At 33.5% G+C, this 25,542-nt stretch overlaps 1 protein-coding gene across 9 annotated transcripts in view; it reads left to right on the forward strand.

Moving 5' to 3' along the window:
• TRAPPC13 (trafficking protein particle complex subunit 13) overlaps positions 1 to 25,542 on the forward strand; it is a 39,725-nt gene that overhangs the window by 8,424 nt on the left and 5,759 nt on the right. For 5 of the 9 annotated variants that reach the window (XM_072750055.1, XM_026019411.2, XM_072750056.1 and 2 more), the window contains exons 2-9: positions 3,745 to 3,813; positions 4,373 to 4,472; positions 6,143 to 6,227; positions 12,506 to 12,633; positions 16,215 to 16,287; positions 17,575 to 17,619; positions 23,283 to 23,416; positions 24,715 to 24,913. In XM_072750055.1, coding sequence (XP_072606156.1) covers positions 3,745 to 3,813; positions 4,373 to 4,472; positions 6,143 to 6,227; positions 12,506 to 12,633; positions 16,215 to 16,287; positions 17,575 to 17,619; positions 23,283 to 23,416; positions 24,715 to 24,913 — 833 coding nt within the window. Of the gene's footprint in view, positions 1 to 3,744; positions 3,814 to 4,372; positions 4,473 to 6,142; positions 6,228 to 12,505; positions 12,634 to 16,214; positions 16,288 to 17,574; positions 17,620 to 21,329; positions 21,348 to 23,282; positions 23,417 to 24,714; positions 24,914 to 25,542 lie in introns of all 9 variants that reach the window. The other 4 variants (XM_072750054.1, XM_026019395.2, XM_026019403.2 and 1 more) reach the window with 1 other exon arrangement.

The raw sequence follows: 25,542 nt of genomic DNA on the forward strand, positions 1-25,542 counted from the left end.
GGTATTTGCTCTTTTCCAACTAACATTACATGTAATATTCGAGGTCCATTAATTTGCTGTAAGACAGGAAATAATGGGTTTTGATATGTCATACTTTTAAGTTACTACTGGGCTTTCCCAGTTTGTGTTTCAAAATCTGCAATATGACAAACTGTGCTTTATAGTAGTTTTCTTTGAGTCTTCAGGATGATAGTATTCTTAAGCAACTGCTATCCCCCCTCCTCCACTAATTTTTACCCTCTTTGAAAATATGAAGAAAACAGGTATTTTTAATACCAGTTTGGGAAGTTTTTTTTTTTTTAATGTAGGGTTATCTTTTATCCACTACTTATTATCTCATCCCCTAGAAAATCATAGAATCCATAAAATTAAGCTTTCTAAGACTTTTGTACACATTGGAAGTTTGAGCATATACTAAGGAAATAAGTTGGCTACGTGTTTGGGTAAACTCAAAAACAATTTATCTTTTTTTTTTAAGTATTTAATTTACAGTTAGTTATCATACACATAATATTAGTTCCAGGCATACAAAAAGTGATTCAGCACCTTTATACAGTACAGGGTGCTCAATACAAGTGCACACCTTAATCCTTTTTACCTGCTTGACCCATGCCCCCACCCCCCTCCCCTCTGGTAACCATTTGTTTGTTATCTTTAGTTAAGGATCTGTTTCTTGGTTTGTCTCAGTCTTTTTTTTTTTTTTTCCTTTTGCTGGCTTTGTTTCTTAAATTCCATATATGAGTGAAATCACATGGTATTTTCAAGGACACTTTTTTAAAAGAGTGTTTTAGGATTCCCTTGAGAATGTATTTTTATTAAAATTAGGTTTCTTCTGAAATGAAAATAAACGGGAATAGAGAGCACCATTTGGTGTTAAAGGTGAGCTTAGAGTCTTAGATATTTGGATTGTGAAAAAAAAAACAAAAACCTGTCTCATTGGGATCCCTGGGTGGCGCAGCGGTTTGGCGCCTGCCTTTGGCCCAGGGCGCGATCCTGGAGACCCGGGATCGAATCCCACATCAGGCTCCCGGTGCATGGAGCCTGCTTCTCCTTCCGCCTGTGTTTCTGCCTCTCTCTCTCTCTCTGTGACTATCATAAATAAATAAAAAATTTAAAAAAAAAAAAATTTAAAAAAAAAAAAAAAAAACCTGTCTCATCTATATCATTTTTAGAGCGTTTTTTTTATCCCCTTCAGATTGTACTTAATTTTAATCTACTTTCGATAGAAAAAAGAGCGAAGTAGAAAGTTAGAAATACCTCCTCAACCACTTCCAGTGCCTGCCTCGTCAACAATTGGTAGCTAGCTGGTTAATACTGTTTGAGATGGAGTCCTATTTTGAATTCCTATAGGATGTTTCTGGTAAGACATGACAGTGCAGGTTTATGACCCAATAGGCCTAGACTTATAATTAATAATATAGAGAATTATTTTTGAACAAAGTGAATTTGTCTGAGTTCAGATCTAATTTTGCAACCTATCTGCTATGTAGTCTTTTATATGCAAGTTACCTTCCCCAAGTGTCATCCTTGGTAGATAATGATACCAAATTTGTAGTCATTGGAATTAAATGTGTTGATACTTGTGAGGTATTTAGCATACTGTCTACCACTAGTAAATACCAGTTATACAAGTGACTTCAGAAATTTTAAGGTTAATATCTGTTGCCTGTTTCAATAGCCATCTAGTTATATTATCTGTTTTTATTTTGTTTTATTTATTTAAGCTCTGTGCTCAGCATGGGGCTTGAATTTATGACTCTGAGACCAAAAGCCAGCCAGGCACTCCTCAACAGCCATCTATTTAATATAACATTGTTTAATGACCTCAGTTCATGAAACAACATCTTCAAGATAATGCCAGTTACTTGAGGAGTTGGGTGAGGTGCTAATTCTTGCATTCAGCAAAGATTTATAGAGTATACTATGTGCCAGAACCTATGTCAAGCAACAAAACCAGAAAACAATATAAAACATAAGAGCCTAAACCTCATGGAGTTTGAATCAGAGTGCTATAAATAAGTATGTATATCAGTTCATGATAAATATAAGGGACTATCAAAGAAACAAGGTGAGCTGTTACTTCTTTTTTGGAAAAGATGACATTTAGGCTGAAACCAGGATAAAGGCACTAAATTTGGTATGAATGATATCGCTAGTTAGTTAGGTGGTACATGTTTACATATTCTAATGAATACCACTTATACTGTGAATTGACCATTTAGGGCAATAGTCTTTAAAAGTTTTTTGGTTTTATTTGAATGAACATTTTTAATAGAGTATAAAGAAATAGTCTTCTTTGATTAATTTTCTGAAATATTTTACAATTTTTTATGATTTTTTTAAAAGATTTTATTTATTTATTCATGAGAGAGAGAGAGATGCAGAGAGAGAAGCGGGCTCCATGGAGGGAGCCTGATGTGGGACTCAATACTGGGACTCCAGGATCACACCCTGGGCCAAAGGCAGGTGCCCAACGCTGAGCCACCCAGGCGTCCAAGTTTGTATGATTTTTACTGTTAAATTTTTGTCTTTATTTTGATCTGATCAAAGATCAACCTTTTAAAATAATTGAAAAAGATTTTGTTTTTTAGTTGGAATGTCCTCACTAGGCTAGGTTTCATAAATTTTCACTCTTTTTAGTTTTCTGTGGCTTAATTTTTTGCCTGTTAAATATTTGATACAGGCAATTTATTTGATATTTGAAATGAATTTAATTAAATGTTTAATTTTTTCCAAATAGCTAACCAGTTGTGCTAGCACTTTGTTATGTTTATTTTTTTTCTGCATCCTAATAATCTTTTTTTAACTAATACATCTGTGGTCTTGCATTAATAAGCCAGTTAGTTGATTATAGACTACCTTTTAATATATGGTAAATACATTTCTTCCTCATTGTTTTCCCATTAATTTCCGTAGCTTATTTTTACTTCTTTTTCTAAGCTTCGGGCACACTCTGTTATGTCCCAAGAACAAATCTTAATTTTGGTTGGAATTTTAAAAAGCTGTACATTAAGTGATAATTTTGTAATTTCTGTACAGAATTAATAATACATAAAGATCCACTTACTGAACTTCTAGTGGCTGGCGATTAGAACCAAGAGATAAAGCTTTATAAAGATTCTTTTTTTGTAAAATTACTCTTTCATCTTCAAGATGGTGAATCAAAACATTTTTCCCTTTCAGGAAGATATTTTCTTGATATTGTTCAAAGTGAAGTCACTCAAGATTATTTTAAAGGTCTTTTTCTTGGGCAGCCCGGGTGGCTCAGCGGTTTAGCACTGCTTTTAGCCTAAGGCCTGATCCTGGAGACCTGGGATTGAGTCCCACGTCAGGCTCCCTGCATGGAGCCTGCTTCTCCCTCTGCCTGTGTCTCCGCCTCTCTTTCTCTCTGTCTCTCATGAATAAATAAATAAAAATCTTTTTGGGGAAAAAAAAGGTCTTTTTCTCATATACCTTAAGCTTTAAAGTTTCTTTATTTTCTAGTTTTTCTATGATGTGATATTCTACATTTACATTTAATTTTTTAATATATTAGGTTTTAAGTAAATCATATAAGGTTTTCTGTTATAAATTAACATTTTTAGTAAATGATGTGTGAGTTTTGGAAGTACTTAATATTATATTTAGGGAGTTTTAGGTTGTATTTGATTTTATTATAGAATTGATGAGTACCATACACTCAGTTTGGGAATACTAGCTCAACGCAATATTAATATTTTCTTTCTTTTTTTTCTTAATTCACAGTGATGCGGTTAACTAAGCCTACTTTATTCACCAATATTCCAGTAACATGCGAAGAAAAAGACTTGCCTGGTATGCTTTATTCTGCTTACACTTAGGGAAAAGTTGAAACACACATTGCCTGTATTACCTTGGAATAAACATAGTTTTGCCAGTCTTATACTAATTATTTGCTGCATTCTTTGTCAGTTTTTGTATGATGTAAATGGTAACCATCTAAGTAGTAGATCTCACCCATAATCTCTAAGTCAAGATACTGTTGATATCCCATGGCAACAAGAAACTTTTAATTTTAGTAAGGATACATTCATAGTCATGACACTAAAATTTTATTTATCCTTAAATGTTCCATCAATGTGTGTATTAGCATTCTCTTTATTTAAAATTATTAGTGCTCACTAAATATATTTTTTTTATCTCATGACGTTCATTTGCCTTTGTTTCTGAAGTGTTCATTTTCTATGAAACTAGAATTTTTTGGCATGCATTTGTTGTAGTAAAGATTATAAATTAGATTTTTATAATATAATTTTTGTTAAGATTATTTTTAAAAAATATTTCTTCAAGCTATTTCTTTATGGAAGTAAAACTTACAAGATAAGTTAGAATTTATGTTTTTCTCTTTCTATAGGAGATCTCTTTAACCAACTCATGAGAGATGATCCTTCAACTGTAAATGGTGCAGAAATTTTAATGTTGGGAGAAATGTTGACTTTACCACAGAATTTTGGGTAAGAATGATATGTTGAGGGCAGCCTGGGTGGTTCAGCACTTTAGCACTGCTGTCAGCCCAGGGCCTGATCCTGGGGACCCTGGATCAAGTCCCACATCGGGCTCCCTGCATGGAGCCTGCTTCTCCCTCTGCCTGTGTCTCTGCCTCTCTCTCTCTCTGTCTCTCATGAATAAATAAATAAAATCTTAAAAAAAATAATAATATGTTGATATAAACTATGCAACATTACTTAAAGCCATTACAAATTATGTTCTCATAAAATACCTATGGAATGGAAAATTACTCATCCTAATACACTTACGTGGTTAAAAGAAAAAAAGATTTTACCAAAATTATACTTTGTGATTCTGGGTTTTGTTTTGTTTTAACTAAAAAATAAGATACAAAAAAAAAGGGAGGGATGGGGGTTTCTAGGTGGCTCTGTCAGTTAAGTGTCCAACTCTTGATTTCAGGTCAGATTGTGATCTCATGGTGGTGAGATCAAGCCCTGTATTGGGCTCGTGCTGGGCATGGAGTCTGCTTAGGATTCTCTCTCTTCTTCTCCCTCTGTCATCCCCTCCTAACCCCCTGCAAATTAAAAAAAATAATACCAAAGTATGAATAGTGGTTTCTAGGATGATAAAATTTTATGTATTCCTTTTATTTTACTGATTTAATCTAAATGTCTTTCAGAAGTGACTTTTTTGTTCAGTTTCATGGCCCATCTCCCAACATAAGTTATAAGACTTGTCAGCTCTTTAAGAACTGTCAGTTTTTGTTCCCTTTCTTACCCTTTTTCTGGGTTATTAATGAGGTAGAAGCCATTGGTTTCAGTCTGTTTGCAACTGAGAGAATTTAAGACCACATGGAATTTTTTAGGTTTTTAAAAACAGTTTACGGAATATGGTCATTGACTTGTATCTTGAAAGCTTGGAAATATATTCATGTAAAATATTTTTATGGATTTTTGTGTAATATATATTTATAAATAGGTATTCTTATAAAATATACAAAAAATACAAAGTAAGGCCAGTAGTCATGTAACCATTATTTATATTAGAATAACTTAAAGTTATTAAATAACTTAAAAAACTAGACACATGGTAAAAAATACTGAGATCGATTACTTGGGTCTCTTCTAGATTTAGGGTATAAGTTATATCAAAAATTGCCATTTCCAGCCTCTTCAGAAATAAATCAGAAGACTTTTAACATGGGTCTGATTTCAGGAGCTTATGTCTAGGGAAACGGCTGTTTGAGCAATAGTTGAGGGCCATAATAGATACCACGTTTTATAGCATATGTCAGTATTTTGAGCTATACAGGACAATGAATCAGCAGCCTAGGGTACACAAAGGAATGCTAAAGTAGTATTTTACGGATCTCTATCTTAGATTATTTATTTATTTATTCATGAGAGAGAGAGACTGACAGAGAAAGAGGCAGAGACACAGGCAGAGGGAGAAGCAGGCTTCATGCAGGGAGCCCGACATGGGACTTGATCCCGGGACTCCAGAATCACACCCTAGACTGAAGGCGGAGCTAAGCCACTGAGCTATCTGGACTGTCCACGTGATTTCTATCCTTTAGTAAATTCTTCTCCATCTTAAGTTCTTAGTGGTGCTCATACAGAATATTTATATTAAAGCTTGCGTGAATTTCTGACTAAAAGTGTACTTTATTTTACAGGAATATATTTTTGGGAGAGACCTTTTCCAGTTATATCAGCGTTCATAATGATAGCAATCAAGTTGTAAAAGATATATTAGTAAAAGTAAGTGGCATTCTTGTTTGGGATATGTATATGCTTTTATAAGCTTTGTAATTTCTTATGTTTTTGAAACTTCCTTAAAATGCATTTTGATACTGGACTTTTAACTCTCATTAACAACAGGCATTAATTCAACCCTTAAAGGTATAAGATAATATGCTAAGCACAGAATCACTTTTCCTTATTCTCAAAGGTTGTGATTCTAGGGTGACAAAGCAGACCAAAGGTTCAAGTTTTTATTAATAATTTGTGATTAACACAGTAAAATTTGAAAGGGGAGGATCACAGAGGATCGTGTCAGTCACGAAGTCTTCCTGGAGGAGAAACACAACAGGATCTTGAAAGAGTGGTAGGATTTAGAGAAAAAGAAGTACATGCTAATCAGGAGCAGAGGCATGGGAATCCATAATGTGTTCTTTGTAACAGTGAGCAAAATTCAACTGATAGAAGAAGTAGGTAAGTTACAGAGATGTGTCGTAGCCTGAAGTGGAGCGTCTTGAAAGCCAGGTTATAGCTAAAGGTGTTAGGGGCCCCCCTTTTTTTTAAGGCAGTGGGCAGTCAGTGGGGACCTCTTGAGCAAAGGTATTCACACTGTGTTGGACGACGGATAGGAAAGCACTCTATGGGTTGCTTTGTAGGAAATATACCATTTAGAAGATTGTCACAGTAATTTAGAAATCAAGTTGTAAAATATGCAACTCAGTTAAACAGTCTGAAATGTATTCAGATGAGATCAGGTGCGTTCAGGGTGGAATGGCCAGAGTCTGAAATTTATTCAGAAAGAGAAAGGGCATGAGGAAAGTAAAGATTTACGGTAAGTCAGGGAGAAGTCATCAAGGGGATCTTTATGTGGTAACTTTATGTTACTAGAGCATTGCCAGGGATCCCTGGGTGGCGCAGCGGTTTGGCGCCTGCCTTTGGCCCAGGGCGTGATCCTGGAGACCCGGAATCGAATCCCACATCAGGCTCCCGGTGCATGGAGCCTGCTTCTCCCTCCGCCTGTGTCTCTGCCTCTCTCTCTCTCTCTGTGACTATCATAAATAAATAAAAATAAAAAAAAAAATTTAGAGCATTGCCAAAAGGGAAGTCCAATTAAAATGAGTTTTAGTGATCAGCAAGTATTTAGAATTGAAAAGAACCTCAGAGAGCAAGTATCCCAAATTTCACATATGACCCAACTACCAGAAACTAGATGCAAAATTTTCATAAATGTTTCTATGTTTGTCATACAGGGATGGAGTTTCTGCCTTTTATTAAACCATGAGTTGGGAGACAACAGCCTGCAGGCCAAATTTGGTCTCTTGCCTGTTTTTATAAGGCCTTTGAGCTAAGAATGGTTTCTACATTTTCAAGTGATCCAAAAGAAACAATCTTATTACTTTGTGATGTGAAAATTACAGAGGTTGGTGTCCATAAGTAAAGTTTTTTTGGTGCACAGCCATAGTCATTCATTTATGTATTACCTAGGACAGATTTCAAGCTACAGCTGAGGAGCTGTAGAGTTGCAAAGACATTGTATGACCTGTGAGGTCCAAAGTATTTGCTATCTGACCTTTTAAAAAGTTGGCCAGCCTCTATATTGATTGTGAAAAGGTCTGACTTTGAGAAGTTTGAGTATATAAAGTTTTTTCCTGGCATACACTTGACTTTCAGTAAATGATTATTTTTGTAAGGTGAATAAATCACCAAGTGCATATGATTTAAGTCAGTATTTAAGAAAGTAATAATATAGCATACTTAGTATAAAATATGTATTTACGTTGGCTTTATTCAGTTTTAATTTCATAAAGGCAGCAGTATTTAATAATGATAGTAGCTAATATTTATTGTGCAATGCCCACCAAGGGTTATCTTAGTTTCTCAGGTAAGATGTTCAGATTCATGATATACACATATAAGCCATTTTTTACATCAGAATAACTTAAGAGGATATAGCTGAGGAAGCACAGCATGACATTGGCCTGATTTTTTCTTTTTTATGTTGTCTATCAAAGCTTTAGATGTCAGTATTATGGTTTCTTAATAAAAGATGGGAGATAATTTTCCTTCATTTTCAGTGTCATTTTAATGAACAATATATGTGGAGCATTTAGACTGTCTGGTTTTTGTAGGGTTTGTAGAATTCTGTGAAATCATGTGAGCTTGTGTGTCTGATGGGGGAAGTTTCTTGGTAACACTTCTGCTTTTTTCCTGTGGAGATCAGTTTAAACTTTTTACATCTAACAGAGTATAACAGTTTGTTAAACTGTTTTATTCTAGGAAATGCTCCACTTCAGGTAGTATTTGCATACAAGTCTGCAAAGTAGTCTCTTAAAAAACTCTGCTCTTTCAGTGTTATTTTCCCCTGATCACTTCTTATTTTGCCTAATTTTGCTTTTTTTTTTCCATTAAACTATCTTTTGATTTGTGTATTTTAATTTTTTTTCAAAAAAGCTATTTTCATTACTTGTATTTAATTTATATTTCATTACTTGTTTTTTTTATTCTCTACCTCATCGAGTTTTGCTTTTAACAAGCTCCTTTCTTGTGCTTCTAATTTTTGACTTTGTTCTTTTCTAGCTTTTCAGCTGGGGATTTAATTTTTAAATTTTCATTTTTTTATTTCTGTTGATAAAAGTGAATTTTCTTCTGATTGACCACTTTAAAAATATCCTACAGATTCTAACATATAGTGTTTTCATTATGATTAGTTTTTAAGAATTCTATAATTTAATTTGTATTTATTTCCTCTTTTACCCAAGAGTTGTTTAATGGGTTTTTCAGATAGAAAAGCTTTTTTTTTTTCCTTCTGGTTAATGATCTAAAGGTTGTTTAATTGCATTGTGATAAATATTTTTCTTGTTTTATTCCTACTTCTAGAACTTTCTAGTGTTTTATTTGTGACCTAATGTTAATTTTTAATGAATATTTCATGTGTGTAATTGAGAAGAAGTATATTTTCTGTTACCCATTGTAAAGCTGGATATGTAGATCCATAAGATTTATCTTACTGATGGTGTTGTTAGGTCTCCTGTATCTTTATCTTTACTTCCTTTTTTTTTTTTGTCAACTTGATCTGTATTGTACTGAAAATGACATGTTAATCTTATTAGTGTGCTTCTATTTATATCTTATACTTTGTGCTTGATAAAGGCTATGCTGTTTCATTCACAGATGCTTGTTCTTCATTTCAAATTGTGGCTTATAATATTAAAAGTTTTCTCCTTTTTTATGTTTAATGGTTTTCAGCTCAAATCTTACTTGAAGTGTCTGTATCACTACACCGTTTTGTAAACTGTTTCCATTTGCCTGGTGTGTCTTTGTTCTTTTTATTTTTAGCCTTTCTCAGTCATTTTGTTTTTATTGATGTTTCATCAATATAACACATATTTGGTCTGGCTTTGTAAGCCATCTTGAATTTTTTTTGTTAGATGAATTAGTCCATTCACATGTATCGATAAGTTTACGTGGTTGGTTTCAAATATGTCATGTTATTGTCTATTTAAGTAGTAAGCATATTATGTTATATCTGCTATAACTGTTTTCTCTGCGCAACATGTTTTCATTCCTTATTTTTCAAATAATTTTTGTGTTTAGGAAAGTTTGTATTTTTGTTTTAAGTTTTGCTTTTATATTTATGCCTTTTATGATATTCTCCCCTTCACTGTTTCTTACTCAACTGCTTACTATAGGGCTTTTAGTCTTTAATAGCATCCTTTAACAAATCTTACCTATTGCTTAGACCACTTTCCTTTTCCCCTTTCTCATATCTTCCCATTTTTATTTGCATGTTGATTGGATGGGGATTTCTTAAGTATGCTCAGGACATGCTTGTGGGTGTAATATCCTCTGGGCCTTGAAATGTTCAAAAGTGTTTTTACACTTGAAGGACAGTTTGGCTGGATATAAAATTCTTTATTATATTTTCCTTTATATGTTTTCTGAAAATGCTTCTCCTTTGTTACTTAGTTATATATGCTGTTTTTGAGAGGACTAATGCCAGTCTAATTCTCTTGCCTTGTAAGTTATTTGATAATTTTCCTGGAGGCCCTGGGGATATTTTTTTTCCCTGTATGTTTTAGAATTGGTTGTTTGATGTCATTTCTCTGATAGCAAGTGGACCCTTTCAATAGGTAAGTTTAGATTTTTTATTTCTAAAAAGTTTTCATGGATTGTATTTTAATAGTAGTTATATTCTATTATTTTGTCATTTCACATTTCTGATATGATTTGTGTCCTTTTTTTTTTCTTTACTGAATTCAACCATATATATTCTTCTCTAAAAAAAGTTTTAGCTCCATGCTAAAAGAACACAACAAAAAGTTTTAGTCTTAGATTTAGAATTTCTCATTCTAGGTGTTTTTTCATATTTCAGATATTCTCTTGAAGATAGTTAATTCAGTTTGACTATTTTACAGTTGTCTTCTGTTAGTACACAATAGTTCACTTTTGGTTTTGGGTGGCAGTTTTTAATCAGTGAATTATTTCAATTCTCATCTAATTTCTTTTTACAGTATTTTTTAAAGATTTTATTTGTTAGAGAGTGAGTGTGAGTGTACATGAGTTGTGGGGAGAGGCAGAAGGAGACTCCTTGCTGAGCAGAGAGCACAGTGCTTGGGATCCAGGGCTAGATCCCGGGATTCTGGGATCATGACCTGAGCTGAAGGTAGGCCACTTAACCAACTGAGCCAGCCACCCCCGCCCCTCTTTTTACAGTATTTTTCTATAGATGAAGACTGTTTGTGGCTTTGCATTCTATGAAATGTAGTTTAGGTGCTTTGATATTCCTAATTCAAAAACACCCTCTTAAAGCATTGTGAACAAAGTTTGGTTTCTTTACTGGGTGGCCTTTGGGGAAGCTGATGGAGGAAGAAGGGGGTGTGTGTTCCTCAGATTTTCTCTTTTTATATGAATTGTAGTGTCCTAAAGTTTTCCTCTTCACTCATTTCTAAAAGCTATCTCTCCTTTTTAACTTTTTCCCCTGAAGTGTTTTCTTTCTAGTAATGCACTTTCTCAGTATTTTCACACTTAGAATAGGCTTTGTCTCTCTGGAAGTGGTTTAGATCAGTGTTAGGCCCATCTCTACTCTTTTCCTAAACTTCTAATTCTTGGCCAAGACACATGACAAGAGCATGAGAAATAGCTTGGCAAAAATTTGATATTTGTCTACTTACAGGTAATTTGAAGTTTGGACATTTGCTAGTTTCTAATTATACTAACACAAGGTTTGGGAGATGACTTGGGAGATTCACAATTACACTGCTGTTATTAATTACTTAAGCTCTTAAAACTTTAATTTTTTACAACTCTTGGAATTTTGGAATCAAAGAAGAGAGACTGTGAATCTGTACTTTTTAAATTCTCTTACTGTCAGCTTAGTGTCATTTTTGAGAATAAAAATGCTTATATAATCTACCATGTTTAACTGGAAACCAATAGCATTTGTTTGTTTTTTAACTGAAAAAAAAATTCACTATATTAGAGATTAAGGGAGGATGCCATTTATGACAATCACAGAAATGTTCAAAAAGAAACAAAAAGGGAATACAATAGAAAGCAACTGGTTGTTATTTTAGAGAAGGTGGTCCTCTCTTTGTTGGTGACTTTAATGCTGTTTCTAGTTCTATAAATAACATCTAATACTGTTTTTGAATAGTTATTTAACTTTTAGTGTTAGATAGTAGCACATGTGTACTCATCTACCTATATTTGTTTCTGGAATATCCATTTACATATATGTTTTAAAACTGTATATTCATATTGATACCTCAGGTTCCAGCTCAACACTAAAGGTTTCATTGCAGCCTTCTCTGTTCCCTGACTTGCACCATTTTTTCTCTAAGGATAAGAAATTTCTCTCTTGTTATCCTTATTTTTTTGTTTAGTCCTAGTATACACATAACAGTTGCAGAATTGCTAATCCATACCCCTGTGAACAGGCACACGTAATAGAGTACCAAGTTCACATACTATTCTTTTTGTCTCTAGCTTTTGTTTGCCATACTTACTTAGGTTAGTTCTTTTTTTCCCATCCCTCCCTTCCACTGTGGTTGTGTTCATTTGGTACTGTTTGTATTCCATTACCTATTCCCCCTACTTCCTGGCTGATTTTATTTATTTAATTTTGAATGGATGTATGAACCATCAGCGTGGTTCTAGGCTTCAGAGTTGTATAGAAATATTGACACCAAGAAGTGTTGCTACTCGTCAACCCTACTTCCTTGTTCCTGCTCTACAGGTGTAGCCACACCCTGTAGCTACCCAGTCTCATACAGATTTTTTTTTTTTAACTTTTTTTCAAGGCTGATCTTCAGACAAGTTCTCAGCGTTTAAATCTTTCAGCCTCCAATGCCGCAGTGGCTGAACTTAAACCTGATTGTTGTATTGATGATGTCATACACCATGAAGTAAAGGAAATTGGAACACACATGTAAGGATTAAATGATACTAGTTCTTTTATTTACGTATGCCTTTATTTGAACTTTTTGTGTTCTGTCCATTTAACATCAAGCCTAAAAACCTACCTAAGAAGGAATTTAATGTCCCAGGTTTACATGCTTACCACAAATAAACTTTAAACAAAATGTTTATTTTGTAAGAAAAAAATATTAATTTATTATTTTCATTTATTTCTGTTTTCATGTTAGCATCTATAGATGGTCTTATCCAAAAAATTAAAAAACATGCAAGTGTTCAGAACCCAGCTTCCATTCTGATTGAAAAGTTCATTATTTTTGAAGTACTGGCAACTGACATTAATAGCATTTATTTTTTAAATTACAGCTTTTCAGTTCTGTATTTAACTGTGTATATACACTCTACCCTGAGAATTCAGAAATATAGAACCAAAGTAAGACAAGCTATGAGAAAAATAAACAAACAAACAAAACCCTCAAATTCTATATTCCTGGCCTATGTATGTATTTGAATGTGAATGTTCTATTTTTCTTTGAGAGGCAAATATGAAAATTTTAGCCATCGAAAGTAATTTTTTACTTCATCTGCCTTACCATCCACACACACAATTTACAAAGTCCTTTTCGTTCTTGCTAACTATATGTCATTATCCCCCCTTCTTCATCTCCACTTATGTCACCATTTTTGCCTCTCTTCCTTGACTTAAGTATATAATACTAGCTATTAATCAGTTCATTTTGGTGACATCTCTTCTGTAAGCATTTCTTAGCATATATTCTGTTGTTGGCATAAGCTTCAGAGGCAAAATTTAGAGTTCAAATTTCAGCTTCATCATTTATTACTACATGGTCTTGGATAAGTCACTCAACTCCTCAGTGACCTACCACTTCCCTTAGAAAATTCTGACTGTATTGGCTTTAGGAAGCTCTCTAGAACTAATCCTAACCAGTCACTCTAGTTCTTAACCTTTTCTCACTTCTCCCTTCTTATACTGAGGCATATCGGAAGTCTCTTTCTTTTGCACTCCTCTATGCCTTGAAATATATTCTTCCCTTCTTAAGGAATGAATGCCTGTGTTCTTTTGTTTAGCTTACTTCCACTTCTCCAAGTCTCAGATTCACCATGACTGCTCAAAGAGGCTTTCTTGACCTCCTAAACTAAATACCCCTTTTATTTTATTTTATTTTATTTTATTTTAATTAATTTTTATTGGTGTTCAATTTACCAACATACAGAAAAACACCCAGTGCTCATCCCGTCAAGTGTCCACCTCAGTGCCCGTCACCCATTCCCCTCCAACACCCGCCCTCCTCCCCTTCCACCATCCCTAGTTCGTTTCCCCGAGTTAGGAGTCTTTATGTTCTGTCTCCCTTCCTGGTATTTCCCAACATTTCTTTTCCCTTCCTTTATATTCCCTTTCACTATTATTCATATTCCCCAAATGAATGAGAACATACACTGTTTGTCCTTCTCCTAAATACCCCTTTTAATGTATTCTATAGCATCGACAACTTGTCATTTTTTTGGTCTTCTACTTAAAATTAATTACATAGTGCCTGTCCTTTCCATTAGGTATGAGTTCCAGGGCAGCTGGGTAGTGCAGCAGTTTAGCGCCACCATTGGCCCGGGACCTGATCCTGGAGACCAGGCATCGAGTCCTGCGTTGGGCTCCCTGCATGGAGCCTGCTTATCTCTCTGCCTGTGTCTCTGCCTCTCTCTTAAAAGAAAAAATAGTGTATGAGTTCCATGAAGTCAGCTCTGTCCCCCTTACCCCACAGTCTAACAGAGAATTGTTATTTCTTTTTTGTTTTTATTTTTTTATAAAAAATTTTTTAAATTTTATATTTTTTACGAATTTTTATAATTGGGGCACCTGGGTGGCTCAGTGGCTGAGCATCTGCCTTTGATCAGGTCATGATCCTGGGGTCCCGGGATTGAGTCCTACATCAGACTCCCTGTGGATTTTTTAAAATATAAATAATTTAAAAATAAAACATTTAAAAATAAATAAATGATAAATGGAGGATTTTACACATTTAATAAACTTCAATAAACAATAAATTTTTAGTAAAATTTAACAAATGTAAAAATTAAAAATATGTTTTTTTTAAGATTTTATTTATTTATTCATGAGAGACACAGAGAGAGGCAGAGACACAGGCAGAAGGAGAAGCAGGCTTCATACAGGAAGCCCAATGTGGGACTCAATCCATGGACTCTGGGATCATGCCCTAGCCAAAGGCAGACAGTGGCTTAACTAACTACTGAGCCACCCAGGCATCCCTGAAAACATTATTTTTGAGAATTTTTTTTTTAAGATTTTATTTATTTATTTATGAGAGACACAGAGAGAGAGAGAGAGACAGAGACACAGGCAGAGGGAGAAGCAGGCTCCATGAAGGGAGCCCAATGTGGGACTCTATCCGGGGTCTCCAGGATCACAACCTGGGCTGAAGGCGGTGCTAAACCACTGAGCCACTGGGGCTGCCCCAAGATATTTTTATCTTACATCCTTGAGCCATGTATTTTAATTTGATTATGCTACTGTTGGATTTTAGATTATTTCTAGTCTCCAACTATTCTAAGTAGCAGAGTGATGAACACCTTAGTATTTCGTGTGGTAGATTGCTTGAAGCATTACTATAGGAACATATAAACATTTTTAAGACTCTTACTTAAGGCTTATTTTCTAAATCTCCTGTAACGACTAACAGTGTATAGAGAGTCCCTTTCTCTAAACCCTCATCAATCCTGGTAACACCTGTAAAGAATTTTTTTTCAAATCTTAAGAGGTAGAAAAATTGTATCTCATTATTGTATTTCTTTGACTAATTGTGAGGCTGAATATTTTCACATTTTTGTTAGCCATTTATAGTATTGCGATATATCTATGTATCCTTTCCTCCTATCTTGAGAAAGCTACTAATGTTTTGCTTATGAGATTTCTCTTCATATTGTTAGAAGTATTTTGTCCCATTTTGTATTTTGCTTTTTGTTTTAACGTGTTTTTCATTTATTCAGTTTATAAATTTCTAAGACTTTTCCTTTCTATTGCCTATTTATATTAAAAAGTCTTTTTCATCCAAGAATTTTTGTTAATTCATGTATTTTTCTTCTAGTTTATATGAACTTACTTTGTACATTCAGCTATTTGGTTATTCTGGGATTTGTTTTGGAATATATGTCACCGGGATCCCTGGGTGGCTCAGCGGTTTGGCGCCTGCCTTTGGCCCAGGGCGCGATCCTGAAGACCCGGGATCGAATCCCATGTCGGGCTCCCGGTGCATGGAGCCCGCTTCTCCCTCTGCCTATGTCTCTGCCTCTCTCTCTCTCTCTATGACTATCCTAAATAAAAAAAATAAAAATAAAAAAATTTTGGAATATATGTCACCATGATATATGGCTAATCAGAGCTTTCTTGTTCATGGAATTCTTCTCCACTGAACCTCTTTTTTGCTACTGTGGACTCATTTGGCTATACTTTCACATCTTTGGTAGTCATATTTTCCAAATTTGTGAGTAGAATTGAGGTATATTAGATTTATTATTTAAAAATAAAATTGAAGATGATTCAGAGATATCTTTCTATTTCAGCTTGGTGTGTGCAGTGAGCTATACAACTCAGGGTGGAGAAAAAATGTATTTTAGAAAATTCTTCAAATTTCAGGTATTGAATATGACAAAGTAAATAGTTTTTAGATGACTTTTTTCCCCCTCTATGAAGTTATTCCTATTTATCTGCAGTGAAAACAGGCTCCAAATAAAGCAAATAGCTTCATATGTCTGGATTCGTCATATTATATTATGAGAAATCTAAAGTCAGACTAAATAAAGCACTATCATTGTCAGTGTAATATTTAACTTGAAGATTATTATTTTTTGTTAGTAATGTCTATACCCAATGAGGGCCTCAAACTCATGACCTCAAGATCAAAAGTTGTACACTCTTCTGAGTCAGCCAGACACCCCTCACTTAAAGATTCTTAACCATAAAAAATTGTGCTGTTTTTATGCCATGTCAAAGCACAGAAGAATATAAAAGAGAGTTAAAATGAGTGTGAAATCCAGATAAATTAAAATAAATCATATCAAATTTCTAAAGAAATATTTAAATGAGAGATTATTGCCTTGGGACTAGTGGACCAAGCTTCCTTCCGGGATTCCATGAGGAACCAAAATTGTAGGTAGAGTTTTGTGTTTATACGCAATTTTAACTCCATGATTAAAAACAGTTAAAAACCACTGGTTTAACGCAGTAAGTGGGTGCAAGAAGGGATGAGATGACTGTATATAACTCTCTACGTTATATCGAGATAGTATGCTATATATATCTTTTTCATACCTCTCTGTTTTTAAGTGGAAGAAAAAGTACTATCAGTAAGAATAATAAACCAATGTAAATAAATGTACCCAGAATTATTATGGGTCACTTGGCTGGCTCATTAGGTGGAGCATGTGAGTCTTGATCTTGGAGTCTTGAGTTCAAGCCCCATGGTGTCCATAGAGATTACTTGGAAAAATAAAATTTTCTAAGAAAGGGAAAACTTCTGCTATTGCTTTGCTCTATCACTTATTTAAGATTTTGCGTGCCTTTTTAAAAGAAAATAAAAGTTTTATCTGCTTATTTTAATGAACATTTTTGTGAAACATATAGAGAAAAATACATAAAATACATGTATTCAATTTAGCAAAATATTATGAAGTAAATACACATGTAACTCATGTAACTGTCGTCCAATCAAGAAATGATGGTTGTCTTTTAAAAATGTATTTGGGATTGTTTGGGGGGTTTTTTGTTTTTTGTTTTGCAAAAACTATCGCATACCTATTAAAAAAGTTTTTACAATTACAGTTAGAAAGTGCCTTTGACAAATTTAAGCCCTATGATTTAAAACAAATAAAAATAAATGATCAAATGAGAATCTCTTCTGATTGTTATGCTTTATTCAACTAGGTTCTCAAACCATTGGATGTGAAAACCAAATTTTATAATGCAGAGGTAAGTGTTGGGCACTTAATGGGAATTGAGATTAAACAGTAAGATCTTACTTGACTAATATTCTAATGTACTGCATTTCATTTCATGTTAAGGTAAATTGCTCATAGGATTATGAATTACTTGTGAAAAATGAACCTAATGTCCAATCAAAAGAGAATCATTTCATTATAGGTCTTTTAATCTGCTGTTTTTAAATTGCATAGAATCAATATATCTTAAATTTTATTCTTGTTAATTTCATGAGGCTTTCACCTCCTTTCATTAAATGATTGCCCAAAACATCCTTTAATGTTTATTGTTACTGTCTAAAAACGTTAGCAATCTATTAAATATCTACAGTGTGATTCTGACACCATAAAAATTGAAGTAGTCATTCTAACCCTGCAAAAATGATTTAATATTCTTGGAAAATATTAACAAATACAGCTCAGCAAGTTAAATTCTTTGTGCTGGGAAATCAGTGTCAGCTGCAGTTTGGTAATTAAGTTCGGTGAATGGCTTAAAATACTTTTTGGGAGAAACAAGTTTGGCAAAAATACAGAAATATGGTAACTTTCAGAATAGAAGATAATCTGTCTTCTATCTGAACAAAAGAGATAAAATAGACTTTGCCGTAGGATAAAGATTTTATTGTTTGAATTTCTTTTTAAAAATTCTATATTAAAAAAATAAAAATAAATTAAAATTCTACTTTTGGCTTCCTGAGTTCCAGAAAAAACAGATTTCCAAATGGGCCCCTTAACCCTTCAAAAAATTTGTCTTTCATACAGTTAAATGGTTAAATTTAAAATTTAACATTTTATTAAAATGTTAGTTCCAAAGTATTAAATTGCAGTATTTTGAAATGAAAATTATGTCTTTATTACCCTTAACCAAATGATCAGAAATTTGTAGTCACATGTCAAATTTGGTATGTATTTTTACCATCAGCATCTGAGTTTTTATTCAATATGAAGTTTGTACTACAGCAGGGCTTACCAAGAGATGTCTAGGATAAGGAATCTGACCTGTGGTAAAGCCCAATTAGATGAAAAGAAACAAGTATATAAAATAATAAAACTACCTAGTATAGTATATATATATAGTGAATCTAAAGTGAATGATATAAAAAGATGTGCTATAGGAAGTCTGGAGTTGAGATATTACAGTAGTCTTCAGAGAAGATGAGAAGGGGAACTGGAGCAGAGTCTGGAAATAATACATGTCGGAAACATAAAAGTGTCAAAGCAGTGAAGGCATTCCAAGCAGAATTATAAGTGCACAAGGAATATTGAGTCCATAAGTGAAGAATATACATATTTCATGGGGGCATAGTCTCATCAAGGAGATTCCTTAGATGTTTAAAGAGTTAACATTTCTTTTCAGGGGATAGGAGAGTTACCACACTACATATGTGTTCTGCTTTTTTTGTTTTACTAGAATACTTATAATTATTTAGCTTATTGAATTTTAAGTGGTCTTTTTTTTTTTTTTAAAGATTTATTTATTTATGATAGAGAGAGAGAGAGGCAGAGACACAGGAGGAGGGAGAGGCAGGCTCCATGCCCAGAGCCCAATGTGGGACTCGATCCCGGGACTCCAGGATCGCGCCCTGGGCCAAAGGCAGGCGCTAAACCGCTTAGCCACCCAGGGATCCCTAAGTGGTCTTTTTTTTTTTAAGATTTTGTTTATTTATTCATGAGAGACACAGAGAGAGAGAGAGGCAGAGACACAGGCAGAGGGAGAAGCAGGCTCCATGCAGAGAGCCCGACATGGGACTCAATCCTGGGTCTCCAGGATCACACCCCAGGCTGAAGGCGGCGCTAAACCGCTGAGCCACCCAGGTGCCCTAAGTGGTCTTAATGTATCATTTTGCTAGGAAAGATTTCATCCATAGCATGAGGGAAGACAGATAACTAGTGTTAGAATACATATATTTGAAAATTAGAAACAAATAGGGCTGTATGTGGGTCTCTTTTCTTATAATTGGCTCTTAAGAAGACACATATTAAACTATTTTAGGTCTTTCTCTGCTGCAGCTGTAGTGGTCTGTTAAGATACTTGTCAAATAGTTCTATAATACTAATGTTTAGAATGATTCCTACAGTTTTTTAAAATTACTAGTTATTCCATAAATAGTATTGTAAAAGTGATATACTCCCCAAAAAGGAAGGGGAAAATCCCCACAGTTCCACCACACCAAATAGTAATGGGCTTTTTATTAATTCATATTCTCTTTCAGTTTTTACTCACTTATGTTCAGTATTGTTTTTATAATCATAGTAACACAGTTTGCTGCCTTTTTCAGTTAGCATTATATGTAAACATAATCTGAAATCGTTGCCAACAAATGTCAGCTAAAAAAATTTTAGTGAAATTCTGAACCTTTGAAAATAGAGATTTCTTTAACAACCAAGAGTGAACAAATAGTTTTAGGTCTCTAAGATATTGATTACCTTATTAGGCAAATACTATTTGGCCTAGCACAAAGCAGATTCTCTTGACCCCAACTAGAAAATTAAGGTAACTTGTAGGAGTTTGTAAACAAACTGATATCAGTAGGTGATGTTTATTATTCTATGCCATAGTTCTTAGTCATTGACTTTTATCAGCCCCACATTTGTTTCAAATGAGAAATTTTTCTCTTTATGAGAAACTTTGTTGAAGTCTTCTAAAATAGGAAGATTGGTGACATTAGCAACTAGGATTCAAACATTGGGTCACCTGATAGGAATAGAGCTCCATGCCAGGTACTAAAGAGGGGCACCTGGGTGGCTCAGTGGTTGAGCATCTGCCTTTGGCTCAGGCCCTGATCCCAGGGTCCCGAGATTGAGTCCCACATTGGCCTCCCTCCAAGGAGCCTGCTTCTCCCTCTGCCTATGTCTCTGCCTCTCTCTGTGTGTCTCCCATGAATAAATAAACAAGATCTTTAAAAAAAAAGAGAGAGAGATAAATAAAGAAAACTGGACATCCTCCCAATCCTCAGGATACTTAAATCTAGTGGAGGAGACAAACATTACAAAATTGCAGTGTAAGCACCACCCCTTAGATCATAAAGTGTATTTAGACTCTGGGAAGAAAGAGGTGTGAAAAAGTATTTTTAGCAGTGGGTTGGACAAAAGAAGCAACATTTTAGATGAGCCTTGATAAATAAGTAGCCTTAGAAATATATATGAAAAAAAAAGATGAACTATAAAATATATTAAAAGAATAAACTCTCAGTTGTCTGATGTGGTCTAGCCCAGCATTTCCTCAAGTGTAATGCATGGAACTCTAAACACAGAAGATGCTCCTTGAAAAAATGCTTCCATTATTAGATAAATTAAGGAGAAGTTGTACAGTGTGTATCTACTCTGATTGTGGAGGGTAGTGTATAACCATCCTAAGTATCCATGAAGAATTACAGTGTAGGTAAAGAATTATAGAACTTGAAAGGTGCATGGGGTATACCTTTCTTGCCCAAATGTGTCCTTGAATATTTGCTCCTGTTTAAATATTCACCTGTAGTGTTCTTCTCTATTCATTTAACCATAGCAGTTTCACCTTTTTAGAAGAATGATTTGTCATATTCCTTTGTACTTTCTGTTTACTTCCTTGTTTTACTAATGCTGTCTTGTTTATTAGTAAATTAAAAAAAATGCAGAAATGCATTTTATTTTAAAGTTAGTTATTCTTTTTCTTTAACATTTAATTCTGATTTTTCTAATTTTTCTTTTTTATTTTTCCATTAGAGTGACCTCAGTTCTGTGGTAATTTGATTTTTTATTATAAATTTATATGCTTTTCTTACTTACCACTTTTTGACTCTGCCTAATTAATCTCTCTTTACAAAACATAGTGGAAAAACAAAGTTAGTTGTGAATACCACTTGTGTGACTTTAAAAGATGTTTCTAATTTGTACTTTTTATATTATATTGATTGTTTTATTCTCTGGGAAAAAAATTAGATTGAAGATTAAATTGTCATATTGAAACAATTATGCACTCATTTTTAGTGTTTTTCCTTTGGGTGTTTTTTAAAAGAGGCATGTTAACCTTATTATAGCCTTGGGATTTTCAACATCTTAACATAAGATTCTTTACCATCCTTTAATTCTTTGAGGCAAACTCTCTAGTTGAAATTTATCTTAAAATGCACAGTGGTTTTAGTTTTATGTTTGGGTAAAGTAAACATTAGTAAACAGAAGAACCTCAGATGTTCCCAAGTTGGCTAAAGTCATATTTCCAAGTTTCTATTTAATATAAGCAGCATTTGCTTATAATAACATGACTTGCATAATAACAACATCTTAATGTTGTAGCACAGAATTCTTAATTTTTCAAGTGTCAAATTACTTTGTACTAACTGTTCAAACTAACTTAATTTTCCATTATGCTGCTTGTTTTTCTTTCATTTTATCTAAGCTTTTCCTAAACGTAAGCAGAAAATTGCATTTTTAAATTTGAAATGTGGGCCTGCAGTTATTTTTTTTTTTAAAGCAATGGATTGATGGGATATATTTACCTTTTTTTTTTTTTAAGAAAATGTAACAGAACAATGCATTTTAGTGGCAATTATTTTAAACTGATAAATCACTGTATTTCTATTTTCATTTGAGCACATGTGCCAAGACCTAAACAATCTGTTTTAGATAATAATATATTACACTAAACTTCATTATTACAATTTTGCAAATGATTTCCATTTTCCTAGATTTGATATTAACTGCCAAATTTTGGGGGTCATAGTTTATATTTTTTTATTTCTGTATATGACTCTGAAACTTTTTATTTACTGAATTGAATATCCTTAATGTGTTATTTTTTAGATAAGTCGATTTCAAAAATGAACCAAGTTCTCCTATTCTTCAGTTATATAGACACACAAAAAGAGACAAATCACATAAAAAGAAGGATGTTTAGTATAAATAATCTAAATTTTAATCCCTAAATTTAGAAAATAAAAATTTTATAAAACTACATATTTAAATTACCCCTTCATTACAATATTGCCAAACAGCATTAGTTTTCAAATATTTCTCTAAGGCTACAGAATATCTTATGTTTGATTTGGAAACTCCATGATTATCAAGTATAATTTACATGTTTTTAACCCTAAATATATATTTAAGATGAACCAAGAAATCGCAAATGACCACTAACAAATTGCTTTAAATAAAAAGTTAAATCCTATAAGATTATAAAATATATTGATTATTCACTGTACTGGTGGCTTCTATACTTTCTAAATTGAAATAATATGACCATTGGAAACCATATTATGATGGAATATTATAATGAAGATCTAATTATATTAACATACCACTGAAATGATAGGTACATAGGTATATTTATACTACTAAATGACATTTTAACGTTTAGAAACCTACTCAAAGATTTAGGATATCTGTGAATGAAATTCCAGTTAAATAACTAGTTTTGGATGTTGATACAAAAAATATTATAGTTATCCCCCATCCATTGTTTGATAAATTATCAGTTAACTAACACTTGACTTTGCCCCTGTTAATTACGTTAGGATGAAGATTTCTTTTCTTGCATTAATTATGATAACTTTGATTTGCAGGCATGAACTAATCACATTTGTGGTTAATATTTTTTCTTCATATAGATCAGATATTTTTGTTGAGGTAAATATTTTAAATACCATTACACTTTGGTGGATATTTTTTTCATATCCTCAGACTGATGAAGTATTTCTCGAAGCCCAGATTCAGAATATTACAACCTCGCCCATGTTTATGGAGAAAGTTTCATTGGAACCATCTATAATGTACAATGTAGCAGAATTAAACTCAGTCAGCCAAGCTGGAGAATGGTAAATATGAATTATGAAGTGTTTGTTTTCAAGTATGTGAACTCTTCTAACATTTGTTACTCTTGGATGGTTTGTAATTTGTATTTTAATTAAGAGACTTTATTTTCCCCAGGGAAGTTTTATGTGCCTAGAAAAATTGATCAGAAAGCACAGAGTTCCTCACGTCTCCCCCTACTCATAGTTCCCTTATTACTTACATCTTGTTTTAATGTGGCACATTTGTTAGAGTTGATTAACCAGTATTGATACTTTTATTCATTACAGTTCATAGTTTACATTCGGGGTTTACTCTTTTTGTCCTATCTTTTGTGGATTTTGACAAATGCAGTGACATGTAACCACCTTTTTACTGTCTTATACCAAATAGTCCCAGTGCCCCAAAATCTCCTGTGCTTCACCCATTCTTCCCTCCACATAAAAATATAATAAAGATCCTAACCATTTGCATTTTATATTTTACTTTTTGAAGCACTTAGTCTTTTAATTTCTAGAATAATTCAGAGACATAAATCTGAAACTGTTCAACCTTTCCTGCAAATGGTAAAACTGAGGCATAGGAAGGAATGATGGAGAGGTTAGAAAGGATAAAGATGAAGGGTGAGGTTTAAGAATAATCTGTCAACATTAAAAGGAGTGAGCATAGGAATAGATCTGGTGTTGGTTTTTTGTTTTGTTTTGCAGAAATGAAATACGTATGTCTTTTTGTAGGTTATTTTAAAAAGGAAGAATAAATATAAAGTTGATGTTAATAAGGATAAGAAAGCAATATCTGGAAAATACCTGATTTTATTTATCAAGAACGAAACATTTACCTTTTATTATGATGGTTCAATTCAGTAAAGTTTGTAGCCTTCTATATCCCCACTAAGGAAAACAGTAACTTTCCATTCTTTCTCTGATCTTTTAGTTTATTTTTAAGATGATCACGTCATTTATAATGGTTTGTTTTTTCTTCTAGACGACTTTCTTTAGTAATTACAGAGAACCGGGACAGGATACTTTGGGTTTGATTGCTATTGCATTTTTTCAGTTAACTGATACATATCCAGTATTTTAGGTAATATATTGCATTCTATTATAAAGAACCTAAAGATTTTCCATATCATCTAAAAAATTTAAAGAAAATAAATCCTCTCAGTTCTGTCCTTTTTAATTTGTGTTGAAACCACTGAACTGTTCTATTTAAGATATTTGGATGGTAAATCTCAGTTCCTGTCCAAAGGAACAGTCACAGCCATGGTTTTTCTTTTAAAAGACTCTAGAGAATTTTCTCTGTCTCTTCTCTCCACCCCTCTCAGTGTAACTACATTTGGGTCAAGAGCATATTTGCAGCCAATGGATACACGCCAGTATTTGTACTGCCTAAAACCCAAGAAAGAGTTTGCAGAAAAAGCAGGCATCATTAAAGGAGTAACAGTAATTGGAAAATTGGATATAGTGTGGAAAACAAATCTAGGTGAAAGGGGAAGATTACAGACCAGCCAACTTCAGCGAATGGTGAGTCTAGAGAAAACATTCGAGGGGGTTTTGGTGTGCGAGGGGCAGATGGTTAGGACAGCTTAAATTTTCCTAGGTGCATCACTAAAAATCAGCAGTATAAGAAGCGCTAATATTACCAGTGAGTAAGAGATAAAAGACTAATAATTTTAATGATCTCTTGGTAGAAACTCGGTATTATGATAAATGAAAAATGTTCAAATGTTTGATCCATAATACATGGTTTGTTACTCTTACCAAATAGAAATTAAACTCTAGTGCTCACCACTTTTTCCCTTCTATGATATTTCATACTCTCTGTTCATCTGACTTCTATTACATTAAAGGATTTTTTTGCAATGTCCTGAAACTCTTAGACTTAAATTCACCAACTTAGCTCATACTTTTTCTTTCTCTCTTTCTTTCTTTTTCTTTTTCTTTCTTTCTTTCTTTCTCTTTCTTTCTTCTTTCTTTCTTTCTTTCTTTCTTTCTTTCTAAGATTTTATTTATTTATTTATGAGAGAGACATGGAGAGAGAAGCAGTGACATAGGCAGAGGGAGAAGCAGGCGTGATGTGGGACCCTGGGACCTCAGGATCACGACCTTAGCCAAAGGCAGACACTAACCACAGAGCCACCCAGGTGCCCCTA

Source organism: Vulpes vulpes, chromosome 2 (genome assembly GCF_048418805.1).
Source record: "Vulpes vulpes isolate BD-2025 chromosome 2, VulVul3, whole genome shotgun sequence".
Classification (NCBI taxonomy): domain Eukaryota; kingdom Metazoa; phylum Chordata; class Mammalia; order Carnivora; family Canidae; genus Vulpes; species Vulpes vulpes.